At 40.7% G+C, this 13,674-nt stretch overlaps 1 protein-coding gene across 1 annotated transcript in view; it reads left to right on the top strand.

Annotated features, from left to right (window-relative positions):
- The window catches only part of adgrl3.1 (adhesion G protein-coupled receptor L3.1), an 86,895-nt gene that overhangs the window by 46,166 nt on the left and 27,055 nt on the right, over positions 1-13,674 (top strand). Inside the window, exons 9-12 of the mRNA XM_085410017.1 lie at positions 1,203-1,241; positions 8,049-8,232; positions 12,294-12,416; positions 12,582-12,787. Coding sequence (XP_085266143.1) covers positions 1,203-1,241; positions 8,049-8,232; positions 12,294-12,416; positions 12,582-12,787 — 552 coding nt within the window. The remainder of the gene's footprint in view (positions 1-1,202; positions 1,242-8,048; positions 8,233-12,293; positions 12,417-12,581; positions 12,788-13,674) is intronic.

Below are 13,674 nucleotides of genomic sequence, written 5' to 3'. Positions count from 1 at the left end.
GATAGATAACTGCTTTTAGTCTTTGGCATAGTTCCTGAACTCTTTTCAGAGCAAGACCCAAATTTAATAAAAGTCCATCTCAGGCCACGAGGAGTTATTCTCATTAAAACATACGGACATGTTTTACGCCGTAGCTCGTTGTTCTAATGAACTTCAGGCTTTGAGCTATAACTCCGAAGACATTGTTGACAATTAGGCTCGAGCGCTCACTTTGGGATTACGTTAATGGAAACTCGATTCCAAGTATGCAAAGGATCTGTTTTGTTATGGCTGTAGATAAATTTAGTTCTGCGCCATGCAGGCATGTAGGCATTCAATTAAAGTGTGTTAAATCACGGGGGAATGGTTGACTGGCTGGCTTGGCTGGCTAATTGACTGACTGAGTGGATGCTGGACTGTTTCTTGATTGTCTCTGCTGAGGTCAACGGTGATAGGCGGGGTTTAGCCACCGGACTGACAGCTGCTGCCACCGCTTTGGCAGCCACTGCCTTTTTTATTTAGCTTTAGCATCCGAGTCCCTCTGTCGGTGTTGTCTTCCGCTTTTCCCCATTTACCTCTTATTGTCTCACTATCACACACTTTAAATCTCTTCTCCTTCCTCTAAGTAATTCATTAACATGTGGGAAGTTGATACATACTGCAGCAAGTGTAAGTGGAATCAATTAATCTGTGTTTTGCTGTTGACCAAATGGCCTGTTAACTGTTAGATATGTAGAGAGGAAAAAAGCCCTCCATTGAAAAGGAAAAGTGTTCCTCCTGATTTCAATAATGGACCAATTACATATAAATCTAACTGAGTAATACGCTAGCATATTATGCAAATATTTGTTTGGAAATCAAATATGACCAATGACGCACGAGTGGCACAGTAATTAATGCCATCAATTCACTTGACAGTAGATGCACAGAATGAGTGGGGGGGGGGGGGGGGGGGGGGGGGAGAAATGGAGGAACAGAGGAAATTATTAAGACAATCTGGAAGAAAAGAGGAGAAGAAGAATAGAGGGGAAAAAGCATGAAAGGCAATTAGAGTATAAGGAATGACAAAAGGAGGCGAATGAGGAGAATAACAATATATTTTAACCATCAAAGCCTTTTTCATGCAGTAGTAATGAAGTGGGTGTAACTGTCTTTGTGTGTCTGCGCGTGTGTATGATTGAGAGGTGTTATATCGCTAACAGCTGAATTGTTTGAATTTGCAGCTTCAGAAGAGAGAAAGGTCCTGCAGGTTTTTCGCACAGGTATTTCCGTTTCCCGGTATGGTTGATTACTTTGCCACACCACAGTCCCACGTGTTTTTCTTTTCTTTTTAACGCTCAGCATGTAATCTAGCAAGCAAGCTTTTGTGTTTGCGTGTGTACATGTGATCACACATTACAATGCTGCAGTGTAGAATTCGAATTCTACGCTGCAGCATTTGTCCAGTGGTTTGCAACCCAACCCTTTGAAGAGGGCGGCCATTTTAACAGGGGGGACTACCCACTTGTGTCTCCCGGTAAAGTTTTAGTCTCCTCAAAGGGTTTGCTGACATTCTTTTGTTTTCAGCTTTAATTTTTTTTTCTTGCAGTCAGAATCGATAGTACTGATAAGAGGCCATGATCAATATCAATAATAGCTCATCTATTTCGCAGTTCTGTCTGCAGAATTGTAAACAGGCCCGCCTGAAACCAAACGACTCGCTATCCATCTCCATTCAATGAAATGCCCTCTGTGTTGGTGCATCAGAAAGAAAGAACTGAGTATGATGGATATGCTGTTGCATATTTGTTGATCACGGCCTCGCTGCCTTAGAAATAATAGAGGCTTTATGTTTGTGGCTCAGTATTCATTTCATGTTTTCATTGCTGGTCTGCTTGTGTTGATGTTTGTATGTGTTGACGCCATGGGCCGACACCGCTAACAAAACAATCTACCATCATTTAGGCATGTTTCTGGTCAGCTAAAATCACTTTTCAGAACATCAAAAGGACCCCACCTTCCTCATCAATGAGCTGTAGACTAGATAGACTGCAGTCTCGTTTTCTCTGTCGGCACCCCTGACAAACACACACACACACACACACACACACACACACACACATACACACACACCAGTGATGGGGTAGCTCTTTTTCTCCTGATGCAGGCTTTTTTCCCACTCTCCCCCTGAAAAGTCTTAACGTCAGCACCAGTCAGCAATGTCACATCACAGAACATGGTTTAGGACTATATGCAAGCTGACACACACAACTCACACACGCACGCACACGCAATATATAAATATATTTTCAACAATGATCTTGTGCTGTCACATCACAACCGTCAGACTTTTTGATGTGTCTCCTTAATCCAATGCAAGTGCCATGTTTCAGAGAGCGGCACCATTTAGACAACTTGTTACAGGTTAAAATCAAAACCACCACACACTTTGGGTTCTGCAGGGGGCTGGGAGTGATCGATTATATAATTAGCCTTAGTAATGTGAAACAAAATTATACCAACAGTCCCTTACTCTGCCAGATAGAAATGCGCGTGATTAGGGATGTGGTGTGGTGCTGCCCTCTTCTCGTTAATTATCTACAGCACTAATTGCCAAGTGAGGAGAGTGGGCAGGAGGTTTGGGTTCTTAATAGAGACAAAAAATAATTGAATTCTCTCTCTCCTTTTCTTTCTCTCTCTGTCGCTCTTTCTCCTCCGGTCTCACTCTCACACTCCATCTCTCCTCCTCTCTCACTTCGTTTGGGGAACTGGGGACTCGTTTCATGTATACTAAATTGGCAATTTATTCTTGATGAAGTTGGTGGTGTGGAGAGGCTTTGATGATTTAGGGTGGATTGATGGAGGGGGGTAGAGTCTGTAAGGTAGAAGGGAAATGAGAAACAGGGAAGGAGGGACCAGAAATTAAACAGAAAAAGAGAAGAGAGTTACAGAAACAGCAATGTGAGGAAAAGAGAAAAAAAAAACAAACCCCAAACAATGAAGGGGGCAGTGAGAAGACAGCGATGCTCAATGACAATGTCTAATTTGCCCTCCATTTATGGATGGCAGGTCAGAACATGGCATGCTGTGAATTTAAAGCCTGATTTAGCTGCAAACTCATCCTGTCAGGGAAGACAAACTCAAACAACAACTGACAGATAAGCCTGCTTCTCTGATGAAAACATTTTCAAAACATGCACCTTCTCAGAGCTCATCCAAGCGAGTAAAAGGGGAAAAAAAAAAATTCCATTCTTTTCTCTAGTCTCACATCTTTCCGTGCTTCAAGACGTCCTAACTCTTTCAGGTTACATGTTACCGTGCATGAGTGTGCACATACTGTACATCCACGTGCACGCGCTCGAGCGTGTGCTCGCGATCCCCTTGTGTAGCTCGGAGTAGGAGACCAACCCAGCTCTAGTCTGTCTTGCTGCTGCTGTTTACGCTGGATTACCCCAACGCTTCAAAGCATTTCGCTTCTGCCCCATTTACTGGTGTGTGCATGTGAGTACGTGCATGCGTGCTGTGTATATGTGTGCACGCATGCACTCGCCTACCCTGCAAATACGTGGCCTCACACACGCACACATTCACTCATACACACACAAACGAATGACACTCTTATCTGTCTCTGCAGAGTCTCTCCCCTCTTTGAAGACCCCTAAAAAAACCTGTCTCTATTTTAGCCCTCAAGTCCTTATACTTGTGCGGATAGAAATGTCACCAGAGCTTACAGGCGCGCACACGCACGCACACGCGCGCACCCAAGCATATATTCTATCTCTGACTTTCTGATGCTGAGATGTCTGGACCTCAAGGAAATCATACCCCTTCTTCTCCTTACCTATCTTTCTCCTCTTCAGATATAATCTCGGTGCCAGCGAATTAAATTAAATTTCATTGAAAAAAAAATTATATGAAATTGAAAATGCACGATAATCAAAAGTTCAATAAAAAGCAATGGAAAGTTTAATGAGAGTAGAAAAATGGGGTTATCTGAAACACATCAAAGTGAGCGGTTGGGAGAAGCACCAGTCGCGTGAATGAATGAAAAGCTGCGCCATTGCATTCATATCTGCCATGTCTACAGGACATCCTCTCCACTGAGCATCTCTCTTTGCCTGTTCGGCTACTGTACAGCAAGTGGAGCAGAATGATGCACTACAAGTCTTCTCTTAGCTACTTGTGCACACACTCAACTGAACACACAGCCATGAGAACACATACGTTACATGCAGCATGTATCTCAGTCCCTTTTAATATGTTTCTACACCATATATTTATGAGATATGCACATACACGTTCCCACACTCGATGCGACAATAAGGCAGCTGAAGAAGTTAAAAATCCTTTTCTCATAAAGCACAGATCACATAAAATTCTGATTGTAAACAAACTTCATTGCATGGTTTTGCTGCCGGGGCAGCACAGCAGTGTGGTGGTTAGCACTGTCACCTCACAGCAAGAATGTAATGGGTTTAAATCCAAGCTGGGGCCTTTCTGTGGGGACGGTATGTTTTCACCTGTGCCTCCATGGGTTCTCTCCAGCTATTCTGGCTTTCGTCCACAGTCCAATGATATCCTAAGGTTAATCTGTGATTCTAAATCGGTGTGAATGTGTGAATGTGAGTGTGACTGACTCCTCTGTGCTCGCCCTGCCTGTTCCGGGTGTACCCCGACTCTTACCCAACAACAGATGCGATAGAAAATAATACAAATAGGCAAAAGTAAATAGCAAAGTATAAAATCAATCACAGAAATAACTAACAAAGTTATTAACCTCCTAGGACCTGGCGTCCACATATGTGGACATCACATTTTGGATTGTCTAGACCAAAATACTACATTTTGCTCTGCAAGGGCCTGATGTCCACTTACGAGGACATTATGCTGGCACTGTTCTATCAAAATATAAAACGAATGTCCTCATATGTGGATCTCATTTTTCTCAGAGACAAAATCAGGTTAAAAAAAAAAAAATCTGGTAATTCTTTGTTTTTACATTCATCAGGTCCCAATCAGCCCAAATAGCAAAGAGAAATTAAAAATGCATGACATGAAAGAGTTCGGGTCTCAGGAGGTTAAATAAGAAAATGGATGGATTGATGCATGAAATTTCAAATATCGTTTCTATGGATATGCTAAGGTAGTTTGTTGCAGATCATGGCAGTATCCCTAAAAAGAAGTCAGATGGAGCGGGAAGAATACACTCGGGAAAGAAAACTTCCTGCTTTAGCTATGACCACAATGCTTAGTGTAAGATAGAAGTGCTTCTGATTTTTGTTTGCACAATGCACATGCATTTTTAACATTTTTGTCACTGCTGTTTTAGATATGCTCTCCAAAAAGGAAGAGTCTAATCACTGAGAGATGTTTGAAGGGTCTATCTGTCGATATTTGCAAGTATCCAACAATTTTAAGATTAATCATTTAATTAACAAACTAATAACATTTTAAAATGTTAGAAAAGTGTACAAGTGTGAAAAACTGAAAAGCTGAAACCAAAGAATGTTTTGCTTCAAAAAATGGCTCGAATGATTCATTGATTATTGAACTACTTGCTGACAACGAGTTAATCGTCTCGGTATTAGCTTGATTATAATCAGCATCATAATCATTTAGTTGACTGCTGGTGTTTTTCCCCATCTGGTTGGTACCAGATTTTAATACTTTAATGTCTTAAATGTGGATTTCATAACTAATGGGAATTAATGGGCAAAATAACTAAGAAATTTCTCTTTGAAAGGAACTGAAGCTTGTAGTTTCTTGTCAAAGTATCAATGAGTGGATATAGAAATACATTTGCTGGTTTACACAGATGACGTGCACAATGTGAATCAAACGATTTGCAAGACAGCGTGACAATGGTTGAGTCTAAAAAATGTATTTAGTTTTTGTTATATATAGGTTCAATTTTTATTTGATGTCACCAATTTAGCATTGTTAAATCGCTTGTTCTTAACACTGTAAACATTTGGGAAATTGCAAAAGCAGTACCTGCTTTGAAAATAAAACGTTTGCCTGTCTTGCTTGATAAATTATTTCTGCTACCTCATGATTCAGATCCTCCTTTGTTGTATTTTTCAAGTTTTTGTTTTGCTGAATTGGCCTTCCCTTAAAAAAAAAAAAAGTCTTAATACATCCTGTCTTATTCTCTAGGGCACTTTTTTTTGCCTAATCGTGTTACTCATAAACCTGATCAGCTGCAAGATGTTTCACATTTCCTGTCTTCTTTTGCTCTCGTCCATTTTTTTTTTTACTAGTTGTTGACATTCAAAATGAGTATTTATTTTTTTAAAAAGAACATCATGAAACGTTTTCAGCTCCAATATTTAACATGTTCTCTTTGTGTTACTTTAAATTAAATACAGATTTGAAGTGATCTGCAAATTATTACATTCTGTTTTTATTTGCGTTTTACACAGTGAACCAACTTTTTTTCTTTTGGATACTGGTTTGTATGTTTTGCGTGTGTGCTGCATATCCTCTCCTGCTTATTCTGGTTGTTTGCCGAAGCAGTGGATTAATTAGTTCTTGTTTACATGTAGCCCTCCCAAACTCATTCAATATGCATCCCAGCTAATTAACTGCTAGTGCTAAAAGAGGACATAATATTATCATATTAGTTTGTTGGCTAAGCACCAGTTTTTCTTGCGTGAGATATACTGTAACTACACGTGGATAAAGAAACAACAGGTAGGATTAGTTTTGATTCAAAAAGGCAAGTGTTTTGTAGCGCATGCCATCAACACTCGCATGAGTCATCATCTCCACTGTTTCTTTAGGCTTTACTTATCCACCGCGCACACAAAACACATCGTTTACTGCTTCTGTCTCCTCTCCTCCTTCCTGCTCCCTCACTTCTCCTTAACCCTGAGTGAAAGGGACAAAAAGGAAGTCAAACGCTGGATGTGTGAATGCCAATAAACTGATGTCTTTCACTCTTCCTCCCTGCCCTTGCAATTCCCCGCTGAAGTCCCCCTTAGCTTGTATAATCGCACCTGTGTTACTTTTCCCACTTTGCCATCCACGCTTCTCAAGAGAGAGGAGCATTGAAAGAGTGAAGGCAGAGCGAGGGGTTTCTTTGCAGAAAGGCTGGTTTACAGAGCGAGCGAAAGAGAAAATAAAGAGACAGACCGGAGTGTGAGGTGTGTGTGTTTGATAGTACCCGTAGTCGCTTTTCCACCTCTCTTGTTCCCAGTGGAGGCCTGTCACCATGGACTCACTGGACTGTTTTATCACTCTCACATGGCCCTCCCCTTCCTATCCACTTCTGCTCCAGCTCTCTTTTCTCTTTTGTTTCTTTATCTCTCCCAGAGTCTTCTAAGATGTGTGTGCGTGTCTGCGCTGTATGTGTGGCGTTCATGTCTGAAAATAAGGAGGTGAACTCTTAAAAGCATAACAAAAAAAAAGTATGAGCTGGAGACAAAATAAGCATTGTTTTATGGGGAACATTTCATCTATGTGAGCCAACACTTTTCCGTTTAATTTGGTCATATTTTTGGATTCAAACCCGTTCTGCACAGCTGGATATGACCCAGCAGGCATTATCTGATAAAACTCTAATTTCTTCTCAGACCCTCAAGCACAAGTTTTCAAACTTGAAGATAAGACTTTGGGTGAAAAAAAGAAAATGCAGAAAGGGAGAAAGAAACTGAACCCGGTTTGGGGGTGTCGACACATGGTGATTGCAATCAGCTAATTAGCTTAGCTTGATTTTCATAACATCTGTGATGGCTTTTCTATCACAGCATCCTCACACAAAGAGAAGAAAAGGGTGTAATAAACATTAAAAAGTGTAGAGTTCAACTTTGAAGATGTACTTTAGATTTAATAACTGTTTTTGTCTTTGTTGTGTCTGCATGGGAATGCCACATTTGCATTGCTAACAGTTTTTTGGTCTTGATTATCATGATTTATTAACATGATAAATGAAAATCAACTGCATTCTCGCTGATGCATTCAGCTGACTTCAGTAGTTGGTGTGTAGCAGTGTTATTTGCACTACGAGTGGATTTGCATTCCTTTAATAAATAAGTGGTAAATATGTTCATTTCCTCTTTGTGACCTCTGTGTCTCTGCTGCTGCCCCAGGCCATGGTGGAGACCGTGAATAATTTGTTGCATCCACGAGCTGAGAAAGCGTGGCGAGAACTGCCCACCAGTGAGCAGCTTCATTCGGCTACCCTGCTCCTCGACACCGTGGAGACCGGGGCTTTTATGTTGGCTGACAACCTCCTGAAGACTGACACTGTGCAGGAGACTAATGACTACATCCGTGAGTACATTGTTAGGATCCTTCCTGTCCTCTAAACTCAGTTGGACCTTGTGAGCGCTGACGATTGAGATAGCCTGTAGTCAGACCTCCAACTCTTACAGTGGGTCATAAGAGTTGAGGGAGCCAGTCAAGTCTTAGGTTTTGGTGCTTGGACAAGGTCAAAGCAGGATTTGACTGGAACAAAAGTATTTGCTCATCGTCTTTACCTAAATACAAAGTATTTAGAAGAAATAACTTGTTTTGGTTTTTTTTTAGAAAGAAATTGTTAGATTTCACTGTTTTTTCTTCTTTTTTGTTTTTTCCTCTTGCAGAACTTATAATAACATGAAAGAGCTCAGTCTGCTGAAGATCTAAGAACATGATGTAATATCATAGTAAGAGGCAACATTAACAGCAGGCATTATCAAACCCAATGTCTGAGATCTATGTTTCATAATACAGATTAGAGGCAAAGCTTAGTATCTAGCTTCACATTATGTCAAAAGATGGCATCTTCCTTCACTTAATGAACGTATACTGTTCAGCTATGACATAAAAACCACATCCTTGTTTGCTCTTATACTGCCAAAACAGTTCGGCCCCTTCGGGGCATGGATACAGCTGGGATCTGCTGGGATGTTCGCAGCAGATCCGTTGGGCCCTGCGGATTGCTGTGATGCTGTTGTATTGTGATTTGGGATGTTTGACAATGACTGCGGCTCTGTTGCTGAGCAGTTTTTGTGATTTGTTGTGTTGCACTGTCCTTCTGTGTATCATGGAGTATCATGGCCACTGCAGAACATTTCCTTTGTAACAGTAGTTGTACGTATGAAAATAAAAAATCATAAAATCTCATTATCAGGGCCCAAGGTTCTTAGAGCAAAAATGCCTTGCTAATACCAGAGGAGAATAGCCAGAGTAGTATTTTAACAAGGTGGCAGATTATTCACTTCACCTGTCTGTTTGCATCCAGGTTTTGATGTTTTGGCTGACTGATGTTAACAAAATGTGTGTTATTTCTTAGAGTTTTGAGACAAAAGATTGCATGAATACTTGAACAAGTTAATGTTGATGTGAATTAATACAGTCAAAGGAAAAAAAATATTAATCTAATAACATTAGGTTTCTATTCTGTAAATGTCCGATCACAGAAAACAAACAAAAAACACGTAATAAAAAAACATGGCAGGCTTTACAGTCAATAAATGTGCTAAACATAAACATATCACATAGTATATGAACTCTGAAGTACTGCTTTCTGCAGTGATAAAAAGGGTAAACAACAGAGCACACTTTCTTTTTCTAGGATAGTAGCCATTATGCTAAAAAAGTGCTTAAACAACACTGAATTTTGTGTCAGAATTTTGGGACACTGAGTGTTGAGGGACTCCTTGAAGACTCAAAATGGTATCACTGATATGTGACTATGTGACTGGACTAAGCATAACAACCTGTTACACTGATCCCACTGTTATAGTGCTTAATCCTCTTAATACTGTAAGTAGACTGTGTACACATATATTATTAATTCCAGCAAAGCAATTACAATTCTGTGCACAAAAGGGCACTACAATCTTATACCTGTTGGGCTGCTAAAGCTCCTAGTATGCATTTCCTTTGCAAGAGATTAAATATATTTTTGAATGTCTAAATAGTTTGATACAGAGCATCATGTACAACAGAATGCATACAGCTTTGCATGCTAGCTTTAGGTCATGGTGAAGACATCAACGTGAAAATCTCATTGAAAAATATTGACTTCAATGCAGAGATGAATTGGTTTCCATATATTTTTCTTTGCTGAACTTGCAGACAGAATTGACAAAAACAGAACACAGATAGTTATTATAGCATTGTGTCCATCACTTTCCCCCTTTCTCTTCTCTTTTTCTCTCATATTCTTTTCTCTTATCTCATTATCAAACCTTGGAATAAGCGCGTTTTAATGGAGAGTAAAAAAATTTTTTGATTTTCATTTCTTTACATGGAGTATGTACTTAGAGGCATCGTTTCATCTTTGCTCAGATCAGCGAGTTGCAATCTGTTATGTTTCCCTTGGTTATCCTCTTGTTTACACTCCCCCGCCCCTCCACCCAATTTCATTTTTTTTAACATTTCCTCCGCACCATTCCCCCATTACCAACACTCACCAAGTCTGTATGTTACTCAGTCAGAGATAAAAAGCCATGGAGGAGGAAGAAATAAAGATGATAACGAAATAAGAAGGAAGACTGGATGAGCGCGTGCTTGAGGGCGGCGGCGGTGGTGGAATGTCAAATGATGCTCTGAGGGGTCTTTTTGCTCACTTTCACATCAGTAGGCAATGAAATTACAGCTATTTCAGTCACAGATAATGATGATAAAATCACTGCATTTCCAATCAAAGACCGTTAAGATTCCTCAAAGTCACTCCTCACAACACGACTTTATGTTCTCGCTTAAGTTTAAGTACAACAGTCCATTTCAACAACTGACATCCTACACAGTTTCACCTTGCATAATTTCAAACTTGCATCTCCTCCAGTGTTTCCTTTCTCTCCTGATCACACTAAATAAATGTGATTACGTAAACAGTCGTGGAGATGTAGGCTACTGCCTCTCCGAGGAACTTAAAAAACAGGAAGTGATCTTTTTCCTGCAAAATTTCTGCTTTTTTTGTGTTGTTAATCTTCCCTCGCAGCTAATCCAGTGGGCAGATCCACCATGATTATCTCTCCCCTTTATTCATAACCAGCCTGTCATTTCTCTCGTTCTCTCCCTTCATCCTCACTGCTCTCTCTGAGTCTTTTCTCCTCCGCTCTCTCCCGTGCACTTTTTAAGCTCCCTCCTCCTTTTTTTTTCTTTTCTCAAGTCTTTGAGATGAGAGTGAGTGACAAGAATAAATTATTTGACGCATTTTAAAGGAGCCACAGCAGCTACTGTAAGTGATATTATTGTGTTAGATTGTGTGCGTGCGACTATGAGCCACTGTATTGAGCAGATGAATAAATAGTGTTATTATTAGAACCAAAACAGTGATTTGAAAGGATAACGCAGCGGTAACAGCGTGCGCGTGTGATAACGATAATGAACAAGTGTGTTTCTTAGGAGGAGGATTGTCTTGACAAGGATGCTTTAATTAGATTAGACTCAGCGTGTTTTGATACCCCGCTGATGTGTGTGGGTGTGGATGCGTGTGTACATGTGTATGCATGCGTGTGGGTGGGTCGATGTAGCTCATGTGGAAGTGGTGGTGGGGGTGGGGGGTGTCTCAGCCAATGTTCCTCTTTCTTTATGCATACCCACGTCTATGCTCATGTCCATCTTCCTCACTCATCCTCCATTTGCTCGTTTCTATACGTTAGTATCTCTTGTCTGTAAAGCCTTATCTATCATATGCCTGAGAGAGAACATAGTCTTCTTTCTATTTCTATTCCAGTCCTCTCCTTTAAGTGTATCTGCTTATCTCATCCATTCGGCTCCTCTGATTACCCTCTTTTTTACCTCTCTAAACCACTCCTCCACGACCTCTTCGTCTGTCTGCCTTTTCCACCTTTTATCCCACCCTGCCTCCCATTTTTACCTTCATCTCCATCAGAGATGTCCTTGTGTTGTTTATTTGATCAGAGAGGTAGGACTTTTTTTTTTCTTTTACCATGAAAGCATCAGTCTAAATCACCAATTTGCTCAGAAACACAAGATAGCAACACACCAAAGGTATAATTAGTTCTTAATTAGAAACTTTATCTAATACATTACACAGCTGTAATCAGGAATGTGCTAACGAACCTGGACGCTGAAATAATTCCTACAATACAGAGGAGGCCAGATAATCTACCTCAAAGTGCTGGAGCAGTTGCCTGGAGACATTGTTACCTATTTTAGCAGGGGAAAAAATGTACATTATTTCACTTTGATATGTTTAGGAGAAGCTTGAAACTGTTTCGGGACTCATGCCAGTGCTGTGCTGTGAAGCACTTAGTGAGAAAACATGGTTATTACAAGAGTCTGCAAAACAAATCTGATGTAATGCGCTATGCTATAACTTACCATTAGGGCGTGCGTGTTTTGTGTGCATGTGTGCTTGTGTGTACGTATTTCAGTGCTGGAAGTAGCCAGGCTGAGCACGGATGGGAACCTCGCAGACCTGACATTCCCTCAGTCGGAACAACACGGAAACTCCATCCAGCTGTCAGCCAGCACTCTGAAACAGCATGGCAGAAATGGTAGCAGAGAAATCGCATGTTTTCCTCCTTGCACTTACTCTCACTGTGATCTCTGTCTCTCTGTGCCTCTCAATCTTCTTTTCTCACCCACTTGAAGTGTCAAATTTCTGTCATCATTGCTTTACAACAATTATCGAGTGCACTATTCGTGTCCCTTTCGTACAGGTGAGATCAGGATGGTGTTTGTCATGTACAAGAACTTGGGCTCCTACCTCTCCACGGAGAACGCCAGCGTCAGACTGAGCAGCGATGCCATCTATCCTAATTACTCTGTTATCGTCAACTCCCCGGTCATCACCGCATCCATTAACAAGGACAGCAATAAGGTTTACCTGTCAGAGCCTGTGGTCTTCACTGTCAAACATCTACAGGTGAGTTAAAAAAAAAAGATTTCACAAAAGACCAAAAGCAGCTAGAAATTGAAGGTTTGTAGCCAGAAGTTTAAAATCTTAATTCCTCTGTTCCATAGAAATCCACTGTTGTGCCAAAAAGTGTTGCTTTATAGGAAACAATATGAGAAATGTAGTTTACGCCATCAAAGCTTCGCATGTATAGTGTTCTGGTGCTGTAAATTCTGACTGACCACAGCTGGAAACACTTACCGGAAAATTGACTACTTACTCCGATTTGAGTAATGTTTGCTTCAACCTACAGACTTAAGCAATTAAAAAAAAAGAAAAGATTTATTTCCAGTCAATTCTACTTTATTCATGTAATGCCAAATCATACGTCATTTAAAGGTCATTTTAAGGTCGAGACTGACAATATTTGCAGAGAGACCCTGCAGTTCTCCAATATGGGAGGAAAAAAAGAAATATTTTTAGCAGGAAGAAACCTGCGACAGAACCAGACTTAGGGTGGGCGGCTGTCTGCCTTTATCAGTTGGGGTAAGAGGAAAGTGAAGAGTGAAAAGATGAGCAATGAGGAACAACAGCCACTCAGCAAGTAGGTGAGGTCAACAACATACTTGCTGAAAGGTACAGGTAACAAGAGTATAAAATGGATATGTGCAGGTTAGGCTTTAAAAGAGGAATCAAAAATATTCCCTGGATGCTTTATCAGGACCACTTGTCTAGCTGCTCATTAACGCAAATATCTAATGAGCCGGTTACATGGTTTGATCAAGCCGGTCTGCTGCGGTTCAAACTGAACATCAGAATGGAGCAGAAGAAAAGTGACTTAGACGTTGAACGTGGCACGGCTGTTGGTGCCAGGCGGGCTTCTGAGAATTTCAGAAACTGCTGATCTACTGGGATTT

This window comes from Rhamphochromis longiceps, linkage group LG6 (genome assembly GCF_057381845.1).
Source record: "Rhamphochromis longiceps isolate RC_006_pf linkage group LG6, R_longiceps_female_GT1.1, whole genome shotgun sequence".
Classification (NCBI taxonomy): Eukaryota; Metazoa; Chordata; class Actinopteri; order Cichliformes; family Cichlidae; genus Rhamphochromis; species Rhamphochromis longiceps.
The sequence above is the reverse complement of the archived record's forward strand: the minus strand, read 5'-3'. Positions and strand labels throughout refer to the sequence as shown.